The sequence below is a fragment of the Peromyscus eremicus genome, chromosome 2 (genome assembly GCF_949786415.1).
Source record: "Peromyscus eremicus chromosome 2, PerEre_H2_v1, whole genome shotgun sequence".
Classification (NCBI taxonomy): domain Eukaryota; kingdom Metazoa; phylum Chordata; class Mammalia; order Rodentia; family Cricetidae; genus Peromyscus; species Peromyscus eremicus.
The window spans coordinates 150,588,423-150,609,739 of record NC_081417.1 but is presented as its reverse complement, the minus strand read 5'-3'; the positions used below and the strand labels follow the sequence as shown (position 1 = coordinate 150,609,739).

The following is a 21,317-nucleotide window of genomic DNA, read 5'->3' as shown; positions in this document are numbered from 1 at the left end:
TAACTGCCACGCCCTCTTTCCTGTGCAAGGTTGCTATGTTCCTGGCATTGCCTTCTACCTTGCTGGTCCTGCTGCAGGCTCAGGGCAATGGCTAGTTCAACCATGGTCTCGTCATCTGCATCAGGTGGGATGTCCAGCATGGGAGGAAAGCCCTCAGCACCTGCCAGCAGGGCCTCCAGGGGAGAGGGGTTGCCATTGTTGACATTTTCAGCTGTTTCCAGGACCATCGACTCAGACTGCAGAGAAAAAACTCCCATCAGTGTCCCACAGCACACAGTAAAGCTATTGAGTGGGAACCAGAGGGGAGCTGGAGGCTCCTCCTCCCCTCTCCTGCTGCCAGACTCACCACCATCTCAAAATCTCCATGGTCCACCTCACTCTGTTCCTGGCTTTCCTGACGGATGTGAGCACCATCGGGGATGCCTGATGACTGCATTTTCTCATCTGCATCATCATCATCGTCATCATCCTTGTCTCCTGAGTCAAAGAAACCCCAGTCACCTAAAGGCACTTATTCTTTGATATATAATATGATTAGTCACATAGCAAAAGAGCCTAAAGAAGGCTCCAGCTGGCACCCTGCACTTATGAGGGCAAACTTGTAGGTGCTCCGCTGGATGCCTACTTTTCTTCTTCCTTCCAACTAGCAGGGTCTGGGGAAGATGGTGGTCAGCAGTAACAGCCCAACCCTCCCCTGACAGGAAAAGACTCTTACAGTCCAGAAAAGGATAAAAAACTTAAGATTTCAAAAAACAGAAAAACTGAGTCCCACAGGCCCTCCAGGCTCCATTCTCAGAAGACAAAGCTTTGACAGGACAGGAAAAGAACTCAAGAGTGTCAGTGTCCCTGTCCCTGCAGCCTAGACTCCATTTTCCAAACAGGTCTGTGAAAGTCAAACTATACAATCACTATGAGAAAAAACAAAACTACAACTGAAATCTGGAGCCATAGACTGGAAACCGAGGCATTGTGGCAGGTCCTGCCAAAAGGCTGTAGAAACCCTTCTACCAAGGAGGAAGCCCCAGTGAGATCTCAGACTGCTAGAAAAGGACGGAGATCTGTGTTCTACTTGCTGGGGTACTAAAGCAAGTCCTTTCTTAGAAATACTAACTTCCCACACTGTGGATGTGTGCATGCATGTATGTGGAGGCCAAGTAGAGATCAGGCCTCCCTGGGACCACTGAACCCAGCACTCACTGACTCAGGGTGACTGGCTGCCAGTCAGCCCAGGCATATGCACATCTCCACTTCCCCAATGCTGGGGATCTGGACTCGGGTCCTCCTGCTTACAAGGCAAGCACTTTACCAACTGAGTCATCCGCTAGGCCCCTCACACAATAAATGTTATTCTAGAAGAGTGTCTGAAAGTTAGTCATATACATTCCTCAAGATATGCACTGTGGGATGGGAATACTTCAATGGTAAAGCACTTGTCTAACACGCACAAGGCCGAGTTCAATTTCCAGCACTGCAAAAGAAGCCGTTGTTGTTCCACATTAGGCACAAGCTCCATGTACCTACTGAGCACCTGAGACACAGCTAGTCCAAGTTGAGATAAACTGCCAGGGAGAGCCAGACACTGGATTTCAAAGATGGTACCACAAAATGCAAAGCTCTTCCCTAAGTTTTTATACGAACCCCTAGTTAAAACAGCAATATATCACATTATTACTAAATTTATTGTAACTTACTTCTCTTTATTCTTCACAAGTATGGCACTTGGTCATGCAAATACATCATGAAGGAAGTCTGTGAAATTTGCTACCTATTATTATTATATATAATAAGTTCACTCAGGACTCTGCTTGTAAGCAACAAATAGGACCCTTAATGAGTTTGTGCTTTGAAAAACAGTTTTGTTCTAAATAGAAAATAAAATAAAATATATTGAATGTTTAGTCATTGTGACTACTTTTTTACATTTCCTATTTATTTTTGTGGGGTACATCACAGCTCACATGTGGAAGACAGAGGACTACTATAGTGAGTCAATTATCTCCTCCTACCACATGAGTCCCACAAATCAGCTCAAATTCAGGTTGTCAGGCTCAGGAGGCCTTTCCCTACTGAGCCTTCTCATCTCACTTGATAGCCCAGGCTAGCCTTGAGCATTTAACCCTTCTGCTTTCTCATCCTCCTGAGGCCAAGAACACAGGCACTCCACCATGTCCAATAGCAATGCTTTTTGTTTTGTTTTAATTATTAACGATTACATATAAGACCTTGGTTTTTTGATTTTGAAGACAAGGTCTTGCCACATAGACCAGGCTAGCCTCAAATTCAGTGTCTGTACCCTCACCCCACCCCCGCTGCCTCAGTGTAACAGTGATTTTTAAATTGTCTTTACACGTTTTTCTTATGGCTTTAGGATGCTTCAGCCAAATGCAAGATCTCCCTTTACTAACCATGCAGAAACTGGTACTGCAGATGCTGTGTCCTGGACATGTTACCATGGCACCTTTATGTTCCCATAGCCTTGTCTTTATTTTATTCTATTTATACACATTTTTATATGCCACCCTACTGTATAGAATAAAGGAACAGAAAACCTAAAAGCCCATGGTCAACATAAGTAGCCTATCCCAAAGCTGCACCTTCTTCCTGGGTCCACAGGCCCACCCTGAGTACAACCGAAACTCAGACTTCACATTACCCATTGGAGTGTTGCTTCGAGGGGAGGAGGGCAATGTTACATGTCTCCGCTTGTTCCTGGGCCTTAGGACTCGAATTAGAGCTTGTTTGCAGGAGAAGCTCACAGCAGGGTCCTAGGGTTTGAAAGGCAGGTGTCAAGCTCAGGTATTCCATCAACATGAGCAGCGACTCCACCGTCTTCTCTTGTCAACCACTTAGACAAGGCAGAAGTCTGTCTACTCTCACCTGCGTCCTCCTGGCCAAATGCAGCAGGATGGAGCAGGCCAGCCTCTCCAGACTTGGCATGGTAAGACCATTCACCACCTTTCTGTCTTTTAGCTGCCGGGGATAGTCTGCAAGACCATTTGATCCTGAAGCCACTTTGGCTCTCTACAAATGAGCTTTGACTTTTCATCACATAATCAAGCCCTCACGTTCCTCTTTGCTCCATGACATAAACAGCACTTTTTAATACTTATCTTCTGTAACAGGCACAATAACACAGCCATTCACACATTCATTTAAACAATACTTACTCAGCATTAGTTCCACAGCAGGCGTCAGAATACGCGCAGGAAAGAAAGCACTGAGGAAGGACCATGCCCTCCCTTCCCAGTCTCATTCTCTACAGCTTCTACTGGTATTTGCAATTACTAACTCCCATCAATTTTTTAAAAAGGTTTATTTATTTTGTGTGGGGGGGTGTTTCGCTTGCTTGTAGGACTGTGTACCACCCGCATACAATGCCCAAGGTCAGAAGAGAGTGTCAGATCCCCTGGAATAAGGGTTACAGGCAGTTGTTACTTGCCATGTGGTTTCTGGGAATTGAACCCAGGGCCTCTGGAAGAGCAACCAGTGCTCTTAACAGCTGAGCCCCTCCGCCTCTCCAGCCCCTCCCCTCAGTTTGGGTCCATTTTATTTCATTAGGTTAGCAAATTAAGGCTATTTTCCACACACTCTCAGGCTGACCAAAGGCACCAAGGGTTGTGCTGATACGTACAGGACACAGCAGCATCTGCATGTAGATCTTGGATGCTGTGTTGATACAGTCCAGCTCACAGGTACAGTAGCCATGGATAATGTCTACCAGTGCATTAACAGTAGCTTCAATATGAGTGAGGCCTGAATGGAAGAAAAGGATCATATAAAAATCTGTTGACAAAAACAACTCCAACCTTGAAAGCCTGAGACAAACGCACAAATTCTCATCATCACGTAGAGGGCAGCAAGACAAAAACAGACAGACACACAGCAAAGCAGACCAACAACCCGCACTGGAGTGGCCTGTCAGCTGTGATGGAGCTGCTTTTATTAAGGGCCCATGCTGTAAGAGTCCTCAAAAGCCCTCGCAGAGCCTGCCCCAGAGAAGTCGGAATCACTGGAGACAGCTCCAGGCAAGGCAGGGAACTCGGTGTGGGCAAGTAACAACACCCCACATTCCCCAAAACCTGAGGGGTTGACAAAGTGGGTCTCCGACAGACCTCTTAGGGTGTAGGTCTCAAGTGATCTTCAAACAACAATGGGCCCTGGGCATCTATTCTTCTCTTTGGCTGTGGCGTGCTCCCTCTTCCCCCAACTTTCAGGAATGTGACACACAAGAGAACCAAGGCAGTAACAGCTTGGAAATGAAAACACTTTCCATGGCAGGTTCTCTTACATTCCTACCTCTGAACTGGCTCTCAACCAAGTCTTTCTTCTTATTATTATTTTTTAATTAATTTATTTATTTTCAAAACGGGATTTCTCTGTTTAACAGCTCTGGATATCCTGGAACTTCACTTTGTAGACCAGGCTGGCCTCGAACTCACAGAGATCAACTCGCCTCTGCCTGTGCTGGGATTTAAGGCATGTGCTAATCTCAAATCTTTCAAATTGTTTTTGAATAACAAGTACAGAGTTGTCATCGTCGTCGGCCCCCATGTGAACTATGCAATCCCACACGAAGGTAGGATATAGACGACACACGCACACCTGCCCACCATACTGCTAGTTTCCATGGGTGCAATGCACTGAGCTCACACACGTCTCTCTGCCACTGCTCTGGAGAAAAAGGTCACACTGTTGAAGGGCTTACACCTACTTCACTAGTCTCAAGTCCAAGGAGCCCTGCTAGCATGATACCTGGCAGGCAGGCAGGGGCCAGGAAGGCATTCTTGGGCTTAGAAGCATGGAGTTTCCAGAAGTGGTTCACAAGCTGAGTGATGAAACTACAGCCATCTCCTTCCACCTGCTTCTGCGGCTCTTTCCCCTCATCCGCTCCTTCTACGCAGGAGAAAGGAAATTATTAACGATAGTAAATCTAAGACAGAATTTAATTTGTTTTAAGGTTAACTCAGGTCAAGGAAGCTTGCCTGCGGAGGGAGTTTCAAGTGGGGCCCCAATCAATATGCCAACTATCCCTAGATTCCAGCAGGCACATCTGGGAAAAAAACAGTCTGGGAAAGGAACATCACAGAAAACATTGTGTGTTAGAATTAGATAGAGAGGGGAGCATTCAGGATCTGTACAGCAGAGTCAAAGATGCCTGTTTCAACTGTCAGACTAAACCTAGGGGATGGCTGAGACTCCTCTACATTGACTGCAGGGTTGCACCCTTAGAAGGACAGACAGGAAAGCAATGGCATACAGGAACACGCAGGTGACGGGGGACTGCAGGGGCATCACAAGCTCTTTCTAATGATGGCAAACCAGGTTTGGTACTGAGCCACAGCCAGCCAATGTGAGGAGAGGATGGAAGAAGCACTGAGAAGCCACTGCACACACAGTACACACAGCCGCCAGACCAGCACCACAGCACACAGCACACTGCCTCCAAGTACTAGGGCGGAACCAAGCTCAGCTTCACCCAAAGAGCATAACCTTCTGCACCCTCTACAGAGAGATCCAGTGTAGGAAAACCCCACTCCTGCCATACTTCTGCTGTGGTACCAGGGCGAAACCAAGCTCAGCTTCACCCTGGCGTAACTTCACAACAGACTAGCTGAGGTTCAGAACACTAAGCAAATTCAAGGATGGTCAGGTTAGTTAAAATAGGGCAACGTCAGAGACCCTACAAAGTTAAAAAACAGGGAACAGATTATCTGTCATCAGAGCCAACAAGAACAAGAAGAGCATGACAGAGGGCAAAGAAAGTGCATTAAGCAGGTTTCAGGACCACGGCCACATAGGCCAAGTTCACCTGTTTCCATCTGGGGCAGCTTTGACTCCGTAAAGTGCACAAGGTTGTTAGGACGCATGATGGCAATAGAGCGAGCTGTGATCACTAGCCGCTGGAACACCTCAGGGTCCAAGTCCTTGCCTTCTTTGCTAGATGTGTTGAGACACTGCACAGCTTTGCTCAGCAAGGCCTGGTCCTATAAAACACAGGGTCACAGAGGATTAACCGTAAGCAAAGGCAGGGCACTCAATCACATGGAGGGCTGGAAACTCCTGTCAAGAACTGTCACCAGCTATCAAAACCAGTCTTCAGGCTGCCCAATGCTCAACTGCTTGATACAAAATCAACAGTGTTTTAAAAAGTCAACAGTCGGTCGGGCGGTGGTGGTGGCGGCGGCGCACACATTTGTTGTTGGTTTTTTTTGTTTGTTTGTTTGTTTTTTGTTTTTTGTTTTTCGAGACAGTGTTTCTCTGTGTAGCTTTGCGCCTTTCCTGGAACTCACTTTGGAGACCAGGCTGGCCTCGAACTCACAGAGATCCACCTGCCTCTGCCTCCAGAGTGCTGGGATTAAAGGCGTGCGCCGCCAGCCGGGCGGTGGTGGCGCACGCCTTTAATCCCAGCACTCGGGAGGCAGAGCCAGGCGGATCTGTGAGTTCAAGGCCAGCCTGGTCTACAAAGTGAGTTCCAGGACAGCCAGAGCTGATACACAGAGAAACCCTGTCTTGAAAAACAAAAGACAAACAAAAATTTCAACAACCACATAAATGGCTTCACAGTGTCCCAGGAAAATAGTATCTATTCGATCAACAACTACAGCAGCAGATCACTTCCTCTGGCAGCAGCTATCCCTCAATAGGGCCTTTACCCAAGGATGATGCTTCTAAACAACCTTTCCTTGGGAAGCTTGGCAAGCGGAATACATTCCTTGATGTTAAGGGACAGAAGTACAAACGCTGGGCTGGCAGTGCCCCTAAGTGCTTTCCTCCAACTGGTCTGCACTGTCATGTTTCCCATCTACCCAAAGAGGCTCAGCTTACCTCCTTCAGCAGATATTGGCTGTTGTACTGGAGACCCTCTGAGGCCCAACAATAACCCACACTCAACAACCACCTGCCACACATGTATGCCTCTCACCCCAGCCCCCAGCTGAGGGCTCGGAACAACAGTATATTAACCACCTATGGTACATCCCGACCCTCACACTCTCCCACGGAGAAGCAGCCACCCATAGTCACTCTCTTCTAAACTTGCTGATCCTGTCACAGACAGAAAAATAGAGCAAGTTCCAGTGGCCTACTAGACTGCTTTCTCAGTCTAGAGTAGCATTCATACATTCCTTGGGAGAAACTTGGGACTGGCTCTTGAATCTCAGTGTGAGTTCCTTCCTCCTTCTCACTCCACTAGGGCCTTGCTTTCCAGACGAAGAGCCAACTGACCTGACTCCCTGTGAGGACAATTTCCATTCCTACAGAAGGACTCTCAGAGAGGGACAATTGATTACCTTGTGGCTGTGGTAGGCCGAGCGGCTGGTGTGCAGGCTGGCCAGAAGACTCTTTGACTGCTGCTGGACACTGGCAGGTGCTGGCAGGGAGAGCAGCAGAGTGGCCAGCTCCTGGGCTGCATGCTTGTTTCTCTCCTGATGTGGAAGACAGCAGGGTTAGCACTGAGCCCTCAATGCAGCGTGGAATACCCTCTAGTCTGCCCTCTTCCCTTCCTCCCTTCCTCCCTTCCTTCCTTCCTTCCTTCCAGGCCAGCCAAGACAGGCTACCCTCCATGGACTAGAAAGATCAGACAAGAAAATTTTGAAACTAGAACCCTCCTACAACACAGGTGCAGAGATCAGGGATGCTTTGTAATCAAGACGTGCTGTCAGTGCTCTTATGCTCTAAGGCAACAGGCCTCAGCCAACAACCCTACTTCCTGCCTCTTCAGAAAGCTCCCGTGTGCTTTGAAGAAATGACTTGCCTTCTCGATGATTGGGCCAACAGCAAAGCAGCTTTCCAGGGCTTCCAAAGAACTCACAACCAGCCTGGGGAGACAGAAAGCCTGGCTTGAGTACAAGCACTGTTCTCTCTCATGTCAGCCGGGCAAGCTGTAGTGGTGAGGACCTTGGGGACAGCTATCGAATGCCAAATACAAAATCAAAGCACAATAAAACCTGCCACAGGCGCCATGCATATCGCTGCCTGTGTTACAGGCCAGAAGAAACCTGGCTCCTGCTCGGAGATCAACCTGAGGCCATGTTCATAATCCGCCACTCAAAGACGAGCTTTTCTTCCTCAAAGAGGATAAATGTGCTTCCTTCTACTGCCTGTGGCAGGGATCCTGAGAGGGGCTTAAGTCTCGATGCAACAGTGCCCGAAGCTCAGGTGCTCAGAGATCAGTGGGCAAAGGGAGGCACAAGGGAGAAGTTAAAGCCATCTGTTTACACTGGCAATGTTAAGGTTAGGCTTCTGCTTACACAGCCAGGAAAATGCACAAGGCATTTCCTATGGGCTTTAAGTACAGGAACAAACAAACTATTTTTAGATGCATGCCACTGGAACATTCAAAGGATAGAACATGAACTTCTCCATTAGGGAAGAAGCAGGAAGTTCGGCCATTAAATAGTATCTATCAGATAACATGCTCTAGGCTTACTCCTGTGAATTTAAGTGGCATAGTAAAACAACCATCATCCTGAGAGCTGGGGTCTGGACAGGAAAGGAAAGCACTGAGAAGGTAGCCGGAGTGAGAAAGGGCAGGGATAAAGGAAGGCGCCGAAGACAGAGGGAAGATGAGGAAGCACAGGATAAAGGGAAGTGGAACAAGTTCCAGGAGCTTATGAACTGGTAGGGCATTTTGCCCCTCTACCCCCATCCCTTCGCATCCGTCGTACAGAATGAGCAGCAAGAATGGGTTAAGGAAGACAGAGCCAAGAGGCTGATGTGGCCAACACCAAGGGTGCACTCACAGTCCCGGGTAGGCTCCAGTTTACACATGGAGAGCTCTGCAGCCATGCAATGACCAGAACAGAAAAGTAGCAGGACTTGGAACAGAAGCCAATCAGCGCAAAGCCACACCAATGCGGACGCTGCTCTCTGACACACACGCACTCGTGCAGAGAAAAGAAACAGGGCATACTAACCGGTCCAGCTTGGTTAGGGACTCAGTTTCAGAACTTGGGGGAGAAGCAAAGGGAAAAAAAAAAGGAAAAAAATGTGAAGCTCAGAGAAACCTAGAAACACATCCTAAGCAAACGATATATGAATCAGGGGTGGGGGGGTGGGGAGGTGGGGAAGAAAGGCAGAAGTGGGGAGGCTGCTGGTGGGGCGCAGCAACTCCAAGCATGGCTATCTCAGGGTTTACAATGTAAGAAACTCACTCTTACATCAGGACCTGCTTCATCTACCATGGCAAACCAGCAGCCACCCAGCACAAGAAAGGCAAGCATGTGCTGACGAATGCCACTGTAGGGAGCTCTAAGGACACTGCTCTCTCCTGCAAGATGCTGTGGCAGCTTCTCTTGCTGGCAGTGTCATTACCACAGAGGAAGATGAGAAGACGACAGGACTGGCACAGAGGGCAGATGTGTGCTGCTGTTTCAGTCTGGACCCTCATCTAGAGCACGGCTGTGAACACTCTCTAGTCTGCAGTCTCTGGCTAGTCAAATGCTTATGGAACATTAAATAAACGACCAAGCTTCTATCTGGACAGAGACCCAGATTAGATTCCTCTGAGCCCATTTCCCAGGCTCTGTGTGTGTATTAGGGAGAAACTGAATGTTGAGTGTGAGAACTTGACAATCACAGACTAGACGTGGGAGACTTAAGACATAGAAGGGCTCTGCAGTCAATGCCAAATGGTTAAGAACTAAAGGCAACCCTGCCAACACTGTACCTCTCCAGGACAGTGCCACTGGTCGTAGTTGGAGCAGCTGAGTCACTCTCCCCAGCACCATTACTCTGATTCAGGTTGGAAGGACAGATGTTGCTGACAGAGGCAGAAGGGAATTCTTCTGGGGGCTCATCAGGCCAGCCAAACTGCTCCTTAGTCTTGCCATAAATTTTGACAGCATCTATCATGGTGACGCCTGCTGGATCCACCGAGGCACCGACTGCAATAGGCAAGAGAAGCCTTTAGGAAGCATACTGACTTAGAGCTTGTGTCACACTCCAAGGCAAAGCACAGCACAGTCAGGCACAGGTGCAGATCACATCCCTCACAGACTTGGAAGCCGTGTCTGTTGAGGCACTTGGCAGCACTCACTGCTGAATGCACAACAACAGTTCGATGGACCAGTCTGATGGCTCCTACTTGGGAAAGACCCTAACCATCACTCTAAAGATCCTCTGGTGCTCACTGGCGTTCCACCTCCAGCCCTTATTCCCTGTGGTCTCTAAGCACTTTCTTTGTCACCAGAAAACAGGTCATCACCATCCACACAAAAGTAACTATTTCTAGGAGAAAGAACTTCAGCTAAACAGCCAGTAAATGCTCAGGGACATATAAAGTGCAAAAAGCCTGGGGCTAGGGATGTAGCTCACTTGAGTGCTTGCTAGGTTCCATCCCTAACACCACATAAACTGGCATTGTGACACAAACCTCTAATTCCAGAACTTAGGGAGTAGAGGCAGGAGGATCAGAGGTTCAAGATCATACTCAGCTATACAGTGAGCTCAAGGACAGGCTGAAATACACGAGACCCTGTCTATGAATGAATGCTTGAATTAAATGTAAAAAGCTTTTAGCCAAGGATAGAGTTCAGTTGAGAGAGCACATGCCTCTTGATTTCACGTTGATCAGTCTTGCCTCCTCTGACACAGAAGAGCTCCATCGATGAGGCCAATGCAACATCAAAGCAAATAGCTAACTGAGCATGCCCTCTCTCTACCACCACATCTATTTTTTTTAATAGACCTACTGGCACTGGCCTGTAATCCCAGATACTCAGAAGGCTAAGGCAGGAAGATCCCAAGTTCGAGGTCTGTTTGTTTCAAAATAAAAAGTTTAAAAGGGGCTGGTGATATAGCTTAGTGGTAGAATATTCACCTAACATGCAAAAAGTCTGTACCATCAGCAAGAAAAAAAGCAGTCTCCTTTTCCAGCAGCCTACCTCTTACACCTCAAATAAAGGGAGAACTAGGTAGAGCAGGAATCCCTAACAGTGGAGGGCCACCTAGTGGTCGTCTATTCTAGTCACAATGAGAAGGCTCCAGCTTGCCCTGGATGGCTCACTCACTGAAGAGGTTCAGCTTCTTGTCAGCCTGCAGGGCTTCCTCTCGGGTGAAGGGGAAGTCAAACCAGCGAGAACGGCTCAGATTAAGCTGCATGGTTCTGCCAAAGATCTCGATGTATGACGGAGCCCGTTCAATTGCCTGGGTCCCAATCTGGATCCGCATGCCTGTCATCACCATAGTGCTGCTGTTGTTGCTAATCTCAATGGTGAAGCCACCAGGCTGCAAGGACAAAAGCACATGTCACAAATTCCCAGAACCTTTCTTCCCACACTGCCTCAGTGGCTACTAGGTAAGACCTCATTTCTTTAACTCCATCCTAATCATGTCATGACCAAGGGAGGAGAGAGAGAGTGTCAGGCTCCCTCCCCCGCAACTCCACGCCCCCCCCAAGCATTAACCACCCTGTCGTTCTGTACATAGTAACCCTGCTAACAATAGTTCAAATTTAGCCTAGTGGGACTCAAGACCTTCAGCAGTTGAAAAATGTCGATTTATTCAAGGATCATTTGAGCAGAAGTGAGCAACTCTTGAGTACATATTCTATGTCTGATTCTAAGGAAGATGTGTGGAGTGCTGCTCAATGGTGGAGTGCCTGGGTTCAAGCCTAGTGCTGAAAAGACAGACACGAGTTGGCCACAAGAGTGCTAACCCAGAAAGTGAGCCAGCCCTGTGTACTCCTCACCTTGGTGTTAGCCACATACATGCCAGTGGAGTTCAGTCTGTGCTTTATCTGTTGTGCATTGTAGACTTGCAGGAGGTCATTACCACCAAACTCTACATCCGTCAGCTGCTGGTTGTGTTCAAAAAAGTCGATGGGGAAGGTCACCTGGCTGGATGTGCGGGCTGCTGTGGGGACAGTGCCAGTTTGCTCGGGAGCACTGGTGCATGGTCTCAGCACCTCTGCTCACTCCAGGGTTAAACATGGAGCCCATGCTCGTACACTCCAATCTCTAACCAAATGAGATTCCATCATCTGTCCCATCACAATGCTTATCAAGATCGGCTCTCCAGCATACCACCCCAACCACTGTGACCCACCATACAAAACCTGGTATCAGTATGGAGTGTACAGTTCATAACACAACAGAATCTATTTCTTTACAAGATGATAAGCTACATCATCATCTCAAACATGAAAAATCTAGAACAATTTAAGAAAACATAATGATGCCTACAGTGTACTTCACTTAGCCAGGATCATTCCCTCCTAAAATCACACTTCCTGTTCTTCAAAGAGTCCTCTCACAGCCAGGAGCAAGACCTGACGTCCATACTAGTCTGTGGGAAATTAGGCAACTGAAGGATCTACGCTTCAATGAAATCAAATGCACAGGTAAGCCACCTTCCCTAACTCCAAAGAAAACCCAAACCTGAAGACAACACTCTTTATGGGGCACCAAAAACTGCTGGTTCAAAGTTGTTTCAGAAAATTGGCTAGGACTGGTCTCTGACCTCACCAAATGTGCAAGCAGGAAAGCCAGCTCATCTCTTGACCATCACAGGGACCCGAACCCATGCCCACAGGGTTCTGGAGGAGACTTACTGATTGTAGCCGTTTTGCGCTTTCGCACAGGCTTCATGATGCTGATGACGCTGCTGGGCTGCAGGGAAGGCTGGAGCCAGTAAGAGGTGTTCTCCACATTGGCCATGTAAATGCGCAGGCTGCCGTCCTCACACAGCAGGATCATGGTCGTCCGCTGCTGCTCATTGCAGGCGGTGTGTCTAATGGCCACCATGTCTTGGATCTAGGAGGAGAGGATAAAAGGTGGGTGGGGCGGGAGTCGTGCACTGGGTTAGTTCTCACACTTGTGGCTCGGAGTCTCCGAGAGAGGTGGTAAACCTCAGCTCCACAGGCGGGTTGGGAGACAAAAGGACAGCAAAGGCCCAGCCATTCCTTCATTTGTTTCTTCAGATGGGGGCTCAATATGCAGGTTAGGCTGGCCTCCAAACTCTTAATCCTCCTGCTTCAGACTTCCCAGTGCTAGAATTATGGATTTATGACACAATATGGAGATGGAAAAAATATTTTCAAGCTGCCAGAGATGGAATAAATTCCTAAGCAGGAAATGTGGGAAAGGGCACTGACCTTTGCTTTGGCGGGAAGAGTTTTAATCTCCTGGATGAGGAAAGTGTCTGGTTTCACCATGACTACCAGAGGCACACCCGTAGTTTGCTGGACACAACAGACCAAGCCAGGGTGGTTCATCACCTCAGACCACTGGCAGAGCGCAGGAGAGGTCTTACTGCCACCATTGGAGCTGCAGACAACAGAAGTAGACGTGGTGTCTGTCTCTCCCCGTTTTTCAGTTCCTGCCTTTAAAAAGGACTGTCCTACGAGTAGCTCCATTACTCAGAACAGAATCCCTGGCCAAGGATTCAGATTCACCAAGGGTCAGTTTACTAAGAACCATGTGTGTGTTACCATCACTCCAGTGTGTGCCCCCAAGAGTCCTCCTGAAACTTAGCTACTTGGAATGAGTGACCTTTCGAGACTATCAACTATTAAAGCCACAGGGTTGCCTAAGGCGGATGGCATGGTATCCTATACAGTTCTTCTGCCCATTTGATGTCATTCCAAACCAGGCTAATTCCCTACAGATCTAAAACAGCTCTTCTGCAGCAGCTAAGGAGTAGAAGAGACTCTGAATCTCTTCTTCTTCTTCTTCTTCTCCTCCTCCTCCTCCTCCTCCTCCTCCTCCTCTTCCTCCTTCTTCTTCCTTAAATAGAACTCACCACCTCACACCTACCTCTGTCATCAGGAAAACTGATGAACACACTTACCTGCCCCAGTTCTAGCCACACCTCCAGGACTGATGTGTGTCCTATTTACTGATGGGGGGGAGGGGGTCTTCTCAAGAAGACAAAAATGAAAGGGCCTTGGGGCAGGGTGAGTATCTCACTGGCACTGTCTCCTCCTTGAAACTTGGTCATTGTTAAAATCACACCAGTTGCCTTGACTACAGGTTTTCTCTCTGTGTAACAGTGAATCCTCTCAGCCTGTTATAGTTCGGTGTCTCCATGGTGAAGAACAAGCAAGCAAGTAGCCCAACTTGCCAATCATGGCTGTTTGTCTTTAAAGATACTCAACTGGAGTAGTGCAAGCCTGGTCAGAGCCAGTATGTGAAGCAATAGTGGAGAGGCGAGGTGTGGGGATGAGAAGAGAGGGCATCCAGGAGGCCGGCATCCCACCAGTGCTCTCACCTTTTGATGTTGATGGGGAAGAGCTGCAACACCTCCAGAGTGCTCCTGCTGACAGTGGCCGCAAAGGACTTGCCCTGACTGTAGCTGAAGAAAAGCATCTGCAACACGTGCGAATAGTAGACAGACACGCCACCACCTGCCACCTGGCTGTTACTGTCCTGCAGGAGAAAAGACACACGTATGCAGGATTTCTCTTACTAGCTGGAACCCAGGTTCTGGGGTAGGACTTTAAACCACCACAAGGCACTTCCATACCCTAAGCATAAGACCTCATGTAATTGTCACAGGAAGGTTGAGATGGACGTAATAAACTGACATCCTCAGAAAATAGTATGCCACACAAAAGTAAATTCTAGCTGCAGGGCAAGTAAGAGAAGATGACCCTGGCTGACATGTGCCTCTATCAGGAAGGGCACAGTTCTGCCAGGTAGGCAGGATGACCCTGGAGAATAGCTGCCTGGGAATAGCAGCCCTGATCTGTCTCAGGAGAACTAACAATACTCTACACTGTAAATCTTCCCATTTGTCCAAACAACCAAACCTTGGGATCTCTGTCTCTGTAAAACATGTTCAATTGCTCAAGTGTAACTATATAAGCTGATGGAGATTTCTGTTTAGGGCCGGTTCCCTTTTGGGCATTATCCAGAACTGGTCATGTGCAATTATTAAAGAGTTTTTCTAAGCTGGAGTAATAGCTCTAGTGGTTAAGAGCACTGGCTGCTCTTCCAGGGACCTGGGTTTAATTCCCAGATCCACATGGCAGCTCACAACTGTCTGTAATTCCAATTCCAGAGGACTGATAACCTTCTTCTGGTCTTCAGTGCCAGATGAATGTGGTACATAGACATGCATGCAAGCAAACACCCATACACATAAAATAACTATATTTTTCAGAAAGGTGTTTTTCGTTAGCAATCCCTCATTGCTGGAGTGACATGTCACTGAAAAGACATAGTAACTCTGATAACAGATTCTGAGAAGCAAGGACCTTGCAGCTGAATTGCCTTAGTGATTTAGACTTTGCTATTAGGTAAGAAGAAGCTAAATGCACATGCATGTACACATGAGAAAAAATAAGGCAACTAAAAGGAGACAACAGAGGAGTTGCTAAACAAGTCAAACATGGAACAGAAGGAAGTGTCAAGATGGCCTCTAACCTTCAGGTCCTCATGAGTTATTTCCAAGACATTAGTGACGTAGAAGGGCCCCTGCTGGGCACTGCTGGCCTCCTCCATGAGCTGTGTGTACATGTACCCAGCAGAGGACATGATGACAATGATGTTCTTGCCTTCCTCATTGAAAAGGAAGGTAACATCTCTTATCTTTGAGCTCGGCAGGAGAAAGTAGAAGGTTGGACTCAAGGCATCAATAGACAGGTCGTAAATCTGCAAGGTGACAGGAGCAGTGAAGAAAGGTGATCTCTTTCAGTCCCACCCCTAAAGTACCCCGGCAACTTCTAACAGCTACAACTTCACAGTTATGGGCATTCACCCTCCAGTCAACAAGTCCCTAACTAGTAAGGTGCTAGGCACCGTGATGCACATAAAAACAAGTGTCTTCCACATCCCTCAAGGTTTGAGCAGGAAGAAATACACAGATTTATAACAGTAGTCACAGATTTGTAAAGAACCAATTCCTAGAGACACATATCTATCTACTTAGCAATGTAACAGAAAGCATGAGAATGATATTTGTTTTTAATTCAAGTGTTCTAGAATTAAAAGGAAGCCATCATCACTTACCTTGACAAAGTCTGCAGTGACAATGGCCAGCTCAGTCTGTGAACCAGGTAACCACACAGCTTTGATGATGAAGTTCCCTGTTGCCAACTGGGGATGTAACACCAAGTGATCCGAAACAGAGCCCGAGCTACTGAAGGTAAGCACGTGGCAGTCCTGGGCACGGGTTAAAGAACAAACTGTTGAATGTGCCTAGTAAAGTGGGCTGATTCATTTCAGAGCTCCCATGTTTCCATCTTAACATTCCCTGCCTCCAGATGGCATTCAGATTGCCTAGACACTCAGGTTTCCAGAACACACAAAGAAGGGAACAATGGGGAGACATGGAGCGAGATCAGAGAAAGACTCTGCATTCCAGTAGCTTTTATGCTTTTAGCTATCAGTGAGAAGGAGAAGGTGAAGCTGAGGCCAAGGCAGACTTGGTCAGAGCTCAGAGCTCTGGGAGTCACTCCTGCACTGGATCTTTACCTTCAGCCCACACACTGCCAGATAGTCCTCCTTGCAGGGGTTTCCAGTAAGACTCAGCACTGTGAAGGGAACTGGGGCAGAAGCCAAGCGGGTCAGAGTCAACTTTCTCTTGCTGGAATCCGCTTGTTTCAGGAGCGCTGAGAGCTGCAGTACTGTGATCTGCAAAGGAACCGCCACCTGCTTAGCCCCAGTCCCAGGAGGGTGACCCTTTGAGTCCAGGGCAGGCGACAAGGCTCCCTTGGAAGGGGTGTGGGTCACTGGCCTGCTTTATGGATTACATCTCTTAGGAAATGTCTAGATGAAGATTAGCTTCTATTTCTCCCCAAAGAAAGACATGGAAGGGCATTCATGCCCTCCTTCCAGTGAGGGCAAAAGAAATAAGTAATTAAACCAACTTTTCTGTGCAGAATCTTTTCATAATAGTTAATTCCAGCTGGGCATGGTGGTGCATGCCTTTAATTCCAGCACTCAGGAGGCAAAGGCAGGCAGATCTCTTGAGTTCGAGGCTAGCCTGGTCTACAAAGTAAGTTCCAGAACAGCCAGAGATGTTACACAGAGAAACCCTGTCTCAAAAAAACCAATCAATAATAATCCTAACTAGTTAATTCCTGTGGGCCACTGTCCTCAAGCATCCCGTTTAGCACTTTAAGCACTTTTTCCTGTGGGCCAGCTGCTTTAAGGACCATCCATGCTTTCACTTAAGGTTAAAACAGCCCTGATGAGAGGCAAGAACAGAGAACAGATACCCAGCACCCCAACTTAGCAGCACTGTGTTTCTCAAGATCAGGAACATTGGGTCTTCCTGAAAGGATTCTGCCTCTCTGCTTGTGCTTTTCAGTGCCCCAAAATGGGCACAACTTGGAACTATGTTGTCCTCAACACCAGCTGATCACTGCCTTTGCCAGAGCCTTTCCCTAGCCATCTCAGTTCTAGGGATAACCAAACGACTCAGGTTCAAGCCAAAAGGTTTAATGAGATCAGTCTTGAAAGCATTCTCACAACCAGACCAGCAGATGTATCCACTCACAGGGTCTATCTATCTGAACATGGTCATCTCTCTGCTCCACTTAGCATTTAAGACAATCAGGACCTAAAATGACTAGGAAGGAATCACAGAACCTACCTTGCCCTTCTCGTGGCTGACAGCCAAATGCTGGCGGCGCCCATGGGGGGAAGAGAGCACACACATAGCCACCCGCCTGAGCACATGAGCACTGATGAGCTGCCGGATAGTCTGGCCCTGGTCTCCACTGTAATTCATCCGCACATTCTCAAAGGCACCTTCCTGTGAGCCTAAGGTAGGAACCTGGAAGAGGGGAGAAGCAGAGAAAGTATTAGAGTAAGCAAATAATAAGCATGGCACACTTTAGTCATTCAAAAGCATTGGATCTGGGAGAAGTTGAGGGTTTGTGAATCTGATCAAAATAAATTATATGAGGGTATATAATTCTCAAATAATAAAATTACTAACAACAACAAAGAAAAGGTAGCAGGGCATGGTGGCAGAAGCCTTTAATCCTAGCACTTGAGAGGCAGAGGCAGGTGGATCTTTGTGTTTTCCAGGCTAGCCTGGTCTATATAATGAGTTCAGGCTAACAAGGGCTAAAAAAAAAAACAAGGTAATAGACTTCAGCCTCCAAACCACCATGCTCAGCTGAGTAAATCTACTATCTTCAGTCTGTCTAGAACAGCAGGGTAAATTTTCCATGAAAGTAAATTAAGTACTGGCTGCTTATTAAATGTTAAAATCTATTTTCACTTATAAAATGATGGTAGTGATATACAGTATTTTTCTTTCATGCATCCCACCCAGCAAAAGTGAAGTTGGCAACTTGATAGGTCATCAACTTATGTCTTTAGTTTTGGATGTCATTATCTGAAATCTTAAATCCTCTGCTCTGAAAGGACTGGTGTTAATGAAGCACTGGCATATGTCCACGCGTGTATTCCTGGGTACAACTCACTGATAGGCCCCTTGTGAAATCTATCATGACCTCATTCCTGGTGTCTACACTTGCCCCTCCAGGAACTGCCTCTACCTACCCCAGCAGATCAGGAGTCTGCCACGCAGAGCTGGGCGAGCAGTCCTAAGGCAGAAGACTGACAGGCTGCGTCCCAAGTCGAAAGAATAACTAAAGGAAAGCTGTCTTTAACTCAGGGCTGGAGGTCAGAAAAGGACAAAGCTACTGAGCCTTAGGAAGGAAGGCACAGTCAAGAGGCTTTCAATTTTCTACAAAGGAGTTTCTGTTAGAGTGCTCCCAAAATGGAGCTCTTCACATCTTAGGAGTTCATGCATTCAGAAGCTTTAATAAAAAGAGGACTTACTCCCTAAATACCCAGACCACAGCTCATCTGTGGGTTTCTACATTGCTCAGAGTATAGCTGAGGAAGGATGAGACCACAGATTCTAGGTTCTGCTTGGCCTGGGACCAACTAACTCTAAATCTATTCCCAGTTGCTCTGGCACATATTGGGAAGCCGTGAAGTACAGGTTGTATAGTCACCAAACCTTGCGACCCTAACACACTCACCATCAGCTGGTCCGTCATCTCCACAACCTTGTCCACTGTATGGAGTTCGCTGAGGGCCTGCTGTGCTCGGCTGCTGCTCCCCACAGCTGAAGCCTGCTGAAAGTTGGTCTGAATGGCATCCATGAGGAAATTGAGCATGTCTAACACGAGAGGAGCGAAGGAGAAATTGGCCTGAGAGAAATCGAAATACACAAGTGAAAAAAAAAAAAAAAGAAAGAAAAGAACGAAAAATCATGGGTCATATGTAATGATCTTGACAGTTATTGCCTTTAGCAAACTGGTTTCCCTCTCCAGAATCCTAGCTCTGACTGCAGTCAATGCACTACTGATGAGGGGAGTATTTCTAAGCCAGGGTCCCACAGACACCCTAAGTCATTCAACGCACCCAGCATATATAACCACCTCTCTCCTATGCATACATAATGTGAAAAACAGAAAAAACAATCACTCAATGGTTTCCTGAACTCTGGGCCCAGATGAGGACCCCTGGCCAAGAAAGCATGTTCTAGAATGACTCCCACTACTGTAAAATCTTCCCCAGAGATGGATAACACACACTCCTGGCATGATCACTGCAAGAACGAGAGAGGACACCGGGCTGCCAGGAGAGCCTCACACTACTGACTCAAGACTTGCTAAACTCTGTCCCGTGCACTAGTGCCCATCGGGAAGCCCCACCTGATTCTGCAGCTCCTCACGGCACCCCTCAACTGTGCGGCACAGGCTGCTCTTCTTGGGCTTCTCTTCCTCAGTAACCTTCCCATCACTGATGGTGACCTTGGCCTTGTCAGCAGGTGAGGTGCTGGCATGGCGCACCAAACTCTCGGAAACCCTTGGTTCGCTCTGAAATGCTGACTCCTTCATGGTAGAGCTCATGCCGCTGCTAGGAGTTCGTTTCACCAGTGCCTAGGGACAGAAAAGGTCCGTGTCCCCAAGTTCTTGCCACAAGCCAGATGAAATACTGCTAAGATACTGGAAGCAGAGGAGGAACTGGCTATACATGTGATTCCCAAGCCCAGCTCCATGGGGCTCACCCAACGCCTATCTGCACTGCCCACTAAGAGCATCAGGTCTTGACTCTACGAGGAGCTTGTCGCTTTGGGGCCACAAATGGACATGTCACTCATAACAGAATGAGAACAAATTCTTGGCCATACAGAGCTAACATGGGAATTTTCTGGTCTGCCTTAGACATTCCTGTGTTACTAACAAGTTGCCCATATGACACCATGAAGGTTCCATCTCTCACCAAGCAGCTGCCATCTTCCTTGGCTCCACAGTCACAGAAAAAAGAACCATACTTGGCGTAGGAAATCTCATGATCCTTGTGGCACACCTTCGCACATACTGTGCACACCCCCACCCCATCCACCATCTTACAGGTATGACAGTGGTACCTACAAGGAACAAAAGCCAGCACTAAGTCACAGGTCCCAGCACCAGAGGCCCAGATAGCCTGACTTTAAAGGAACTCACCAGTGCTGGTTCATAAACTCCTTCTGGGTGATGGTGAAGGTGCAGAGTTTATTGCAAAGAGAATCTTCATCCTTCAAAGATCAATAGGTCTTTTTAATCACACATAATCTCCACATAGGAACCCATAAAACACATCTGCTCCCACACTCCATGGAGAGACACACCGGGACTAGTGGGAACCTGCCCTGATTTGAAAGACCCAGCTGTCTGAAGCCTCCTACAATTTCAAGTGCAATTTTCTAGTTTTCTTTTAAGAGGGGGGGAGGGGTGGTGATATATTGTGTACCCTAATAAACTTTGCCTCAAGATCAGAGAACAGAACAAGCCACTAGATTAACCATAGATGCCAAGCAGTGGTGGCACACACCTTTAATCCTAGCACTCGGGAGGCATCTCAGCACTAGGAAGGAAGTGAGGGCGGGCAGAGAAAGGTATACAAGGCCTGAGGAGACAGGAACTAACGGCTTTTTGGCTGGAGAGCCTTCGGCTGAGGACTCAGAGGCGTCAGTCAGAGGATTCGTGGAGTTGGCGAGATAAGATGTGGCTGTGGCTTATTCCTTTGTCTCTCTGATCTCTCAGCATTTACTCTAATATCTGGCTCTGGGGTTTTTATTAAAAGACCATTTAGCAGTTCACGTTACAGGGAGCAGGGAGCAGGCAATTAAAAACCCTTAGTGCATTCAAGGGTCCTCCACCTCATGAAGAATGCATCCCTCCCTAAACTTGTCATGGGTGAAGCAGAACCGGCAGCTCCCGAGAGAAGAAAGGCATACATCCATTTCAGTTATTCACCAAGGGACTGGCCAGAACAACGCACGAGCAGAGCCTCGCACTAGGCATGTGGGCAAAAAGAATGCAACAGGACTCCAAGTTCTGAAGGCCACCCAGGTGGAAA

At 47.6% G+C, this 21,317-nt stretch overlaps 1 protein-coding gene and 1 long non-coding RNA gene across 8 annotated transcripts in view; one reads left to right on the top strand and one right to left on the bottom strand.

The window, feature by feature from the left end:
* The window catches only part of Ubr4 (ubiquitin protein ligase E3 component n-recognin 4), a 121,876-nt gene that overhangs the window by 56,261 nt on the left and 44,298 nt on the right, over positions 1 to 21,317 (bottom strand). For 5 of the 7 annotated variants that reach the window (XM_059255297.1, XM_059255302.1, XM_059255299.1 and 2 more), the window contains exons 36-58: positions 20,423 to 20,493; positions 20,196 to 20,343; positions 19,625 to 19,852; positions 18,947 to 19,117; positions 17,539 to 17,721; positions 16,416 to 16,574; positions 15,951 to 16,103; positions 15,366 to 15,593; positions 14,209 to 14,366; positions 13,094 to 13,265; positions 12,551 to 12,752; positions 11,690 to 11,853; positions 11,010 to 11,226; positions 9,668 to 9,884; positions 8,916 to 8,948; positions 7,754 to 7,817; positions 7,290 to 7,424; positions 5,810 to 5,984; positions 4,753 to 4,893; positions 3,632 to 3,753; positions 2,654 to 2,765; positions 347 to 477; positions 59 to 236 (exon numbers count right to left, since the gene is read on the bottom strand). In XM_059255297.1, coding sequence (XP_059111280.1) covers positions 59 to 236; positions 347 to 477; positions 2,654 to 2,765; positions 3,632 to 3,753; positions 4,753 to 4,893; positions 5,810 to 5,984; positions 7,290 to 7,424; positions 7,754 to 7,817; positions 8,916 to 8,948; positions 9,668 to 9,884; positions 11,010 to 11,226; positions 11,690 to 11,853; positions 12,551 to 12,752; positions 13,094 to 13,265; positions 14,209 to 14,366; positions 15,366 to 15,593; positions 15,951 to 16,103; positions 16,416 to 16,574; positions 17,539 to 17,721; positions 18,947 to 19,117; positions 19,625 to 19,852; positions 20,196 to 20,343; positions 20,423 to 20,493 — 3,562 coding nt within the window. The remainder of the gene's footprint in view (positions 1 to 58; positions 237 to 346; positions 478 to 2,653; positions 2,766 to 3,631; positions 3,754 to 4,752; positions 4,894 to 5,809; positions 5,985 to 7,289; positions 7,425 to 7,753; positions 7,818 to 8,915; positions 8,949 to 9,667; positions 9,885 to 11,009; positions 11,227 to 11,689; positions 11,854 to 12,550; positions 12,753 to 13,093; positions 13,266 to 14,208; positions 14,367 to 15,365; positions 15,594 to 15,950; positions 16,104 to 16,415; positions 16,575 to 17,538; positions 17,722 to 18,946; positions 19,118 to 19,624; positions 19,853 to 20,195; positions 20,344 to 20,422; positions 20,494 to 21,317) is intronic. The other 2 variants (XM_059255301.1, XM_059255304.1) reach the window with 1 other exon arrangement.
* LOC131904239 (uncharacterized) lies at positions 10,410 to 21,130 on the top strand. The gene is made up of 4 exons (XR_009377707.1): positions 10,410 to 12,340; positions 12,581 to 12,772; positions 15,916 to 16,086; positions 18,442 to 21,130. It is a non-coding gene; the product is annotated as an uncharacterized LOC131904239 (long non-coding RNA).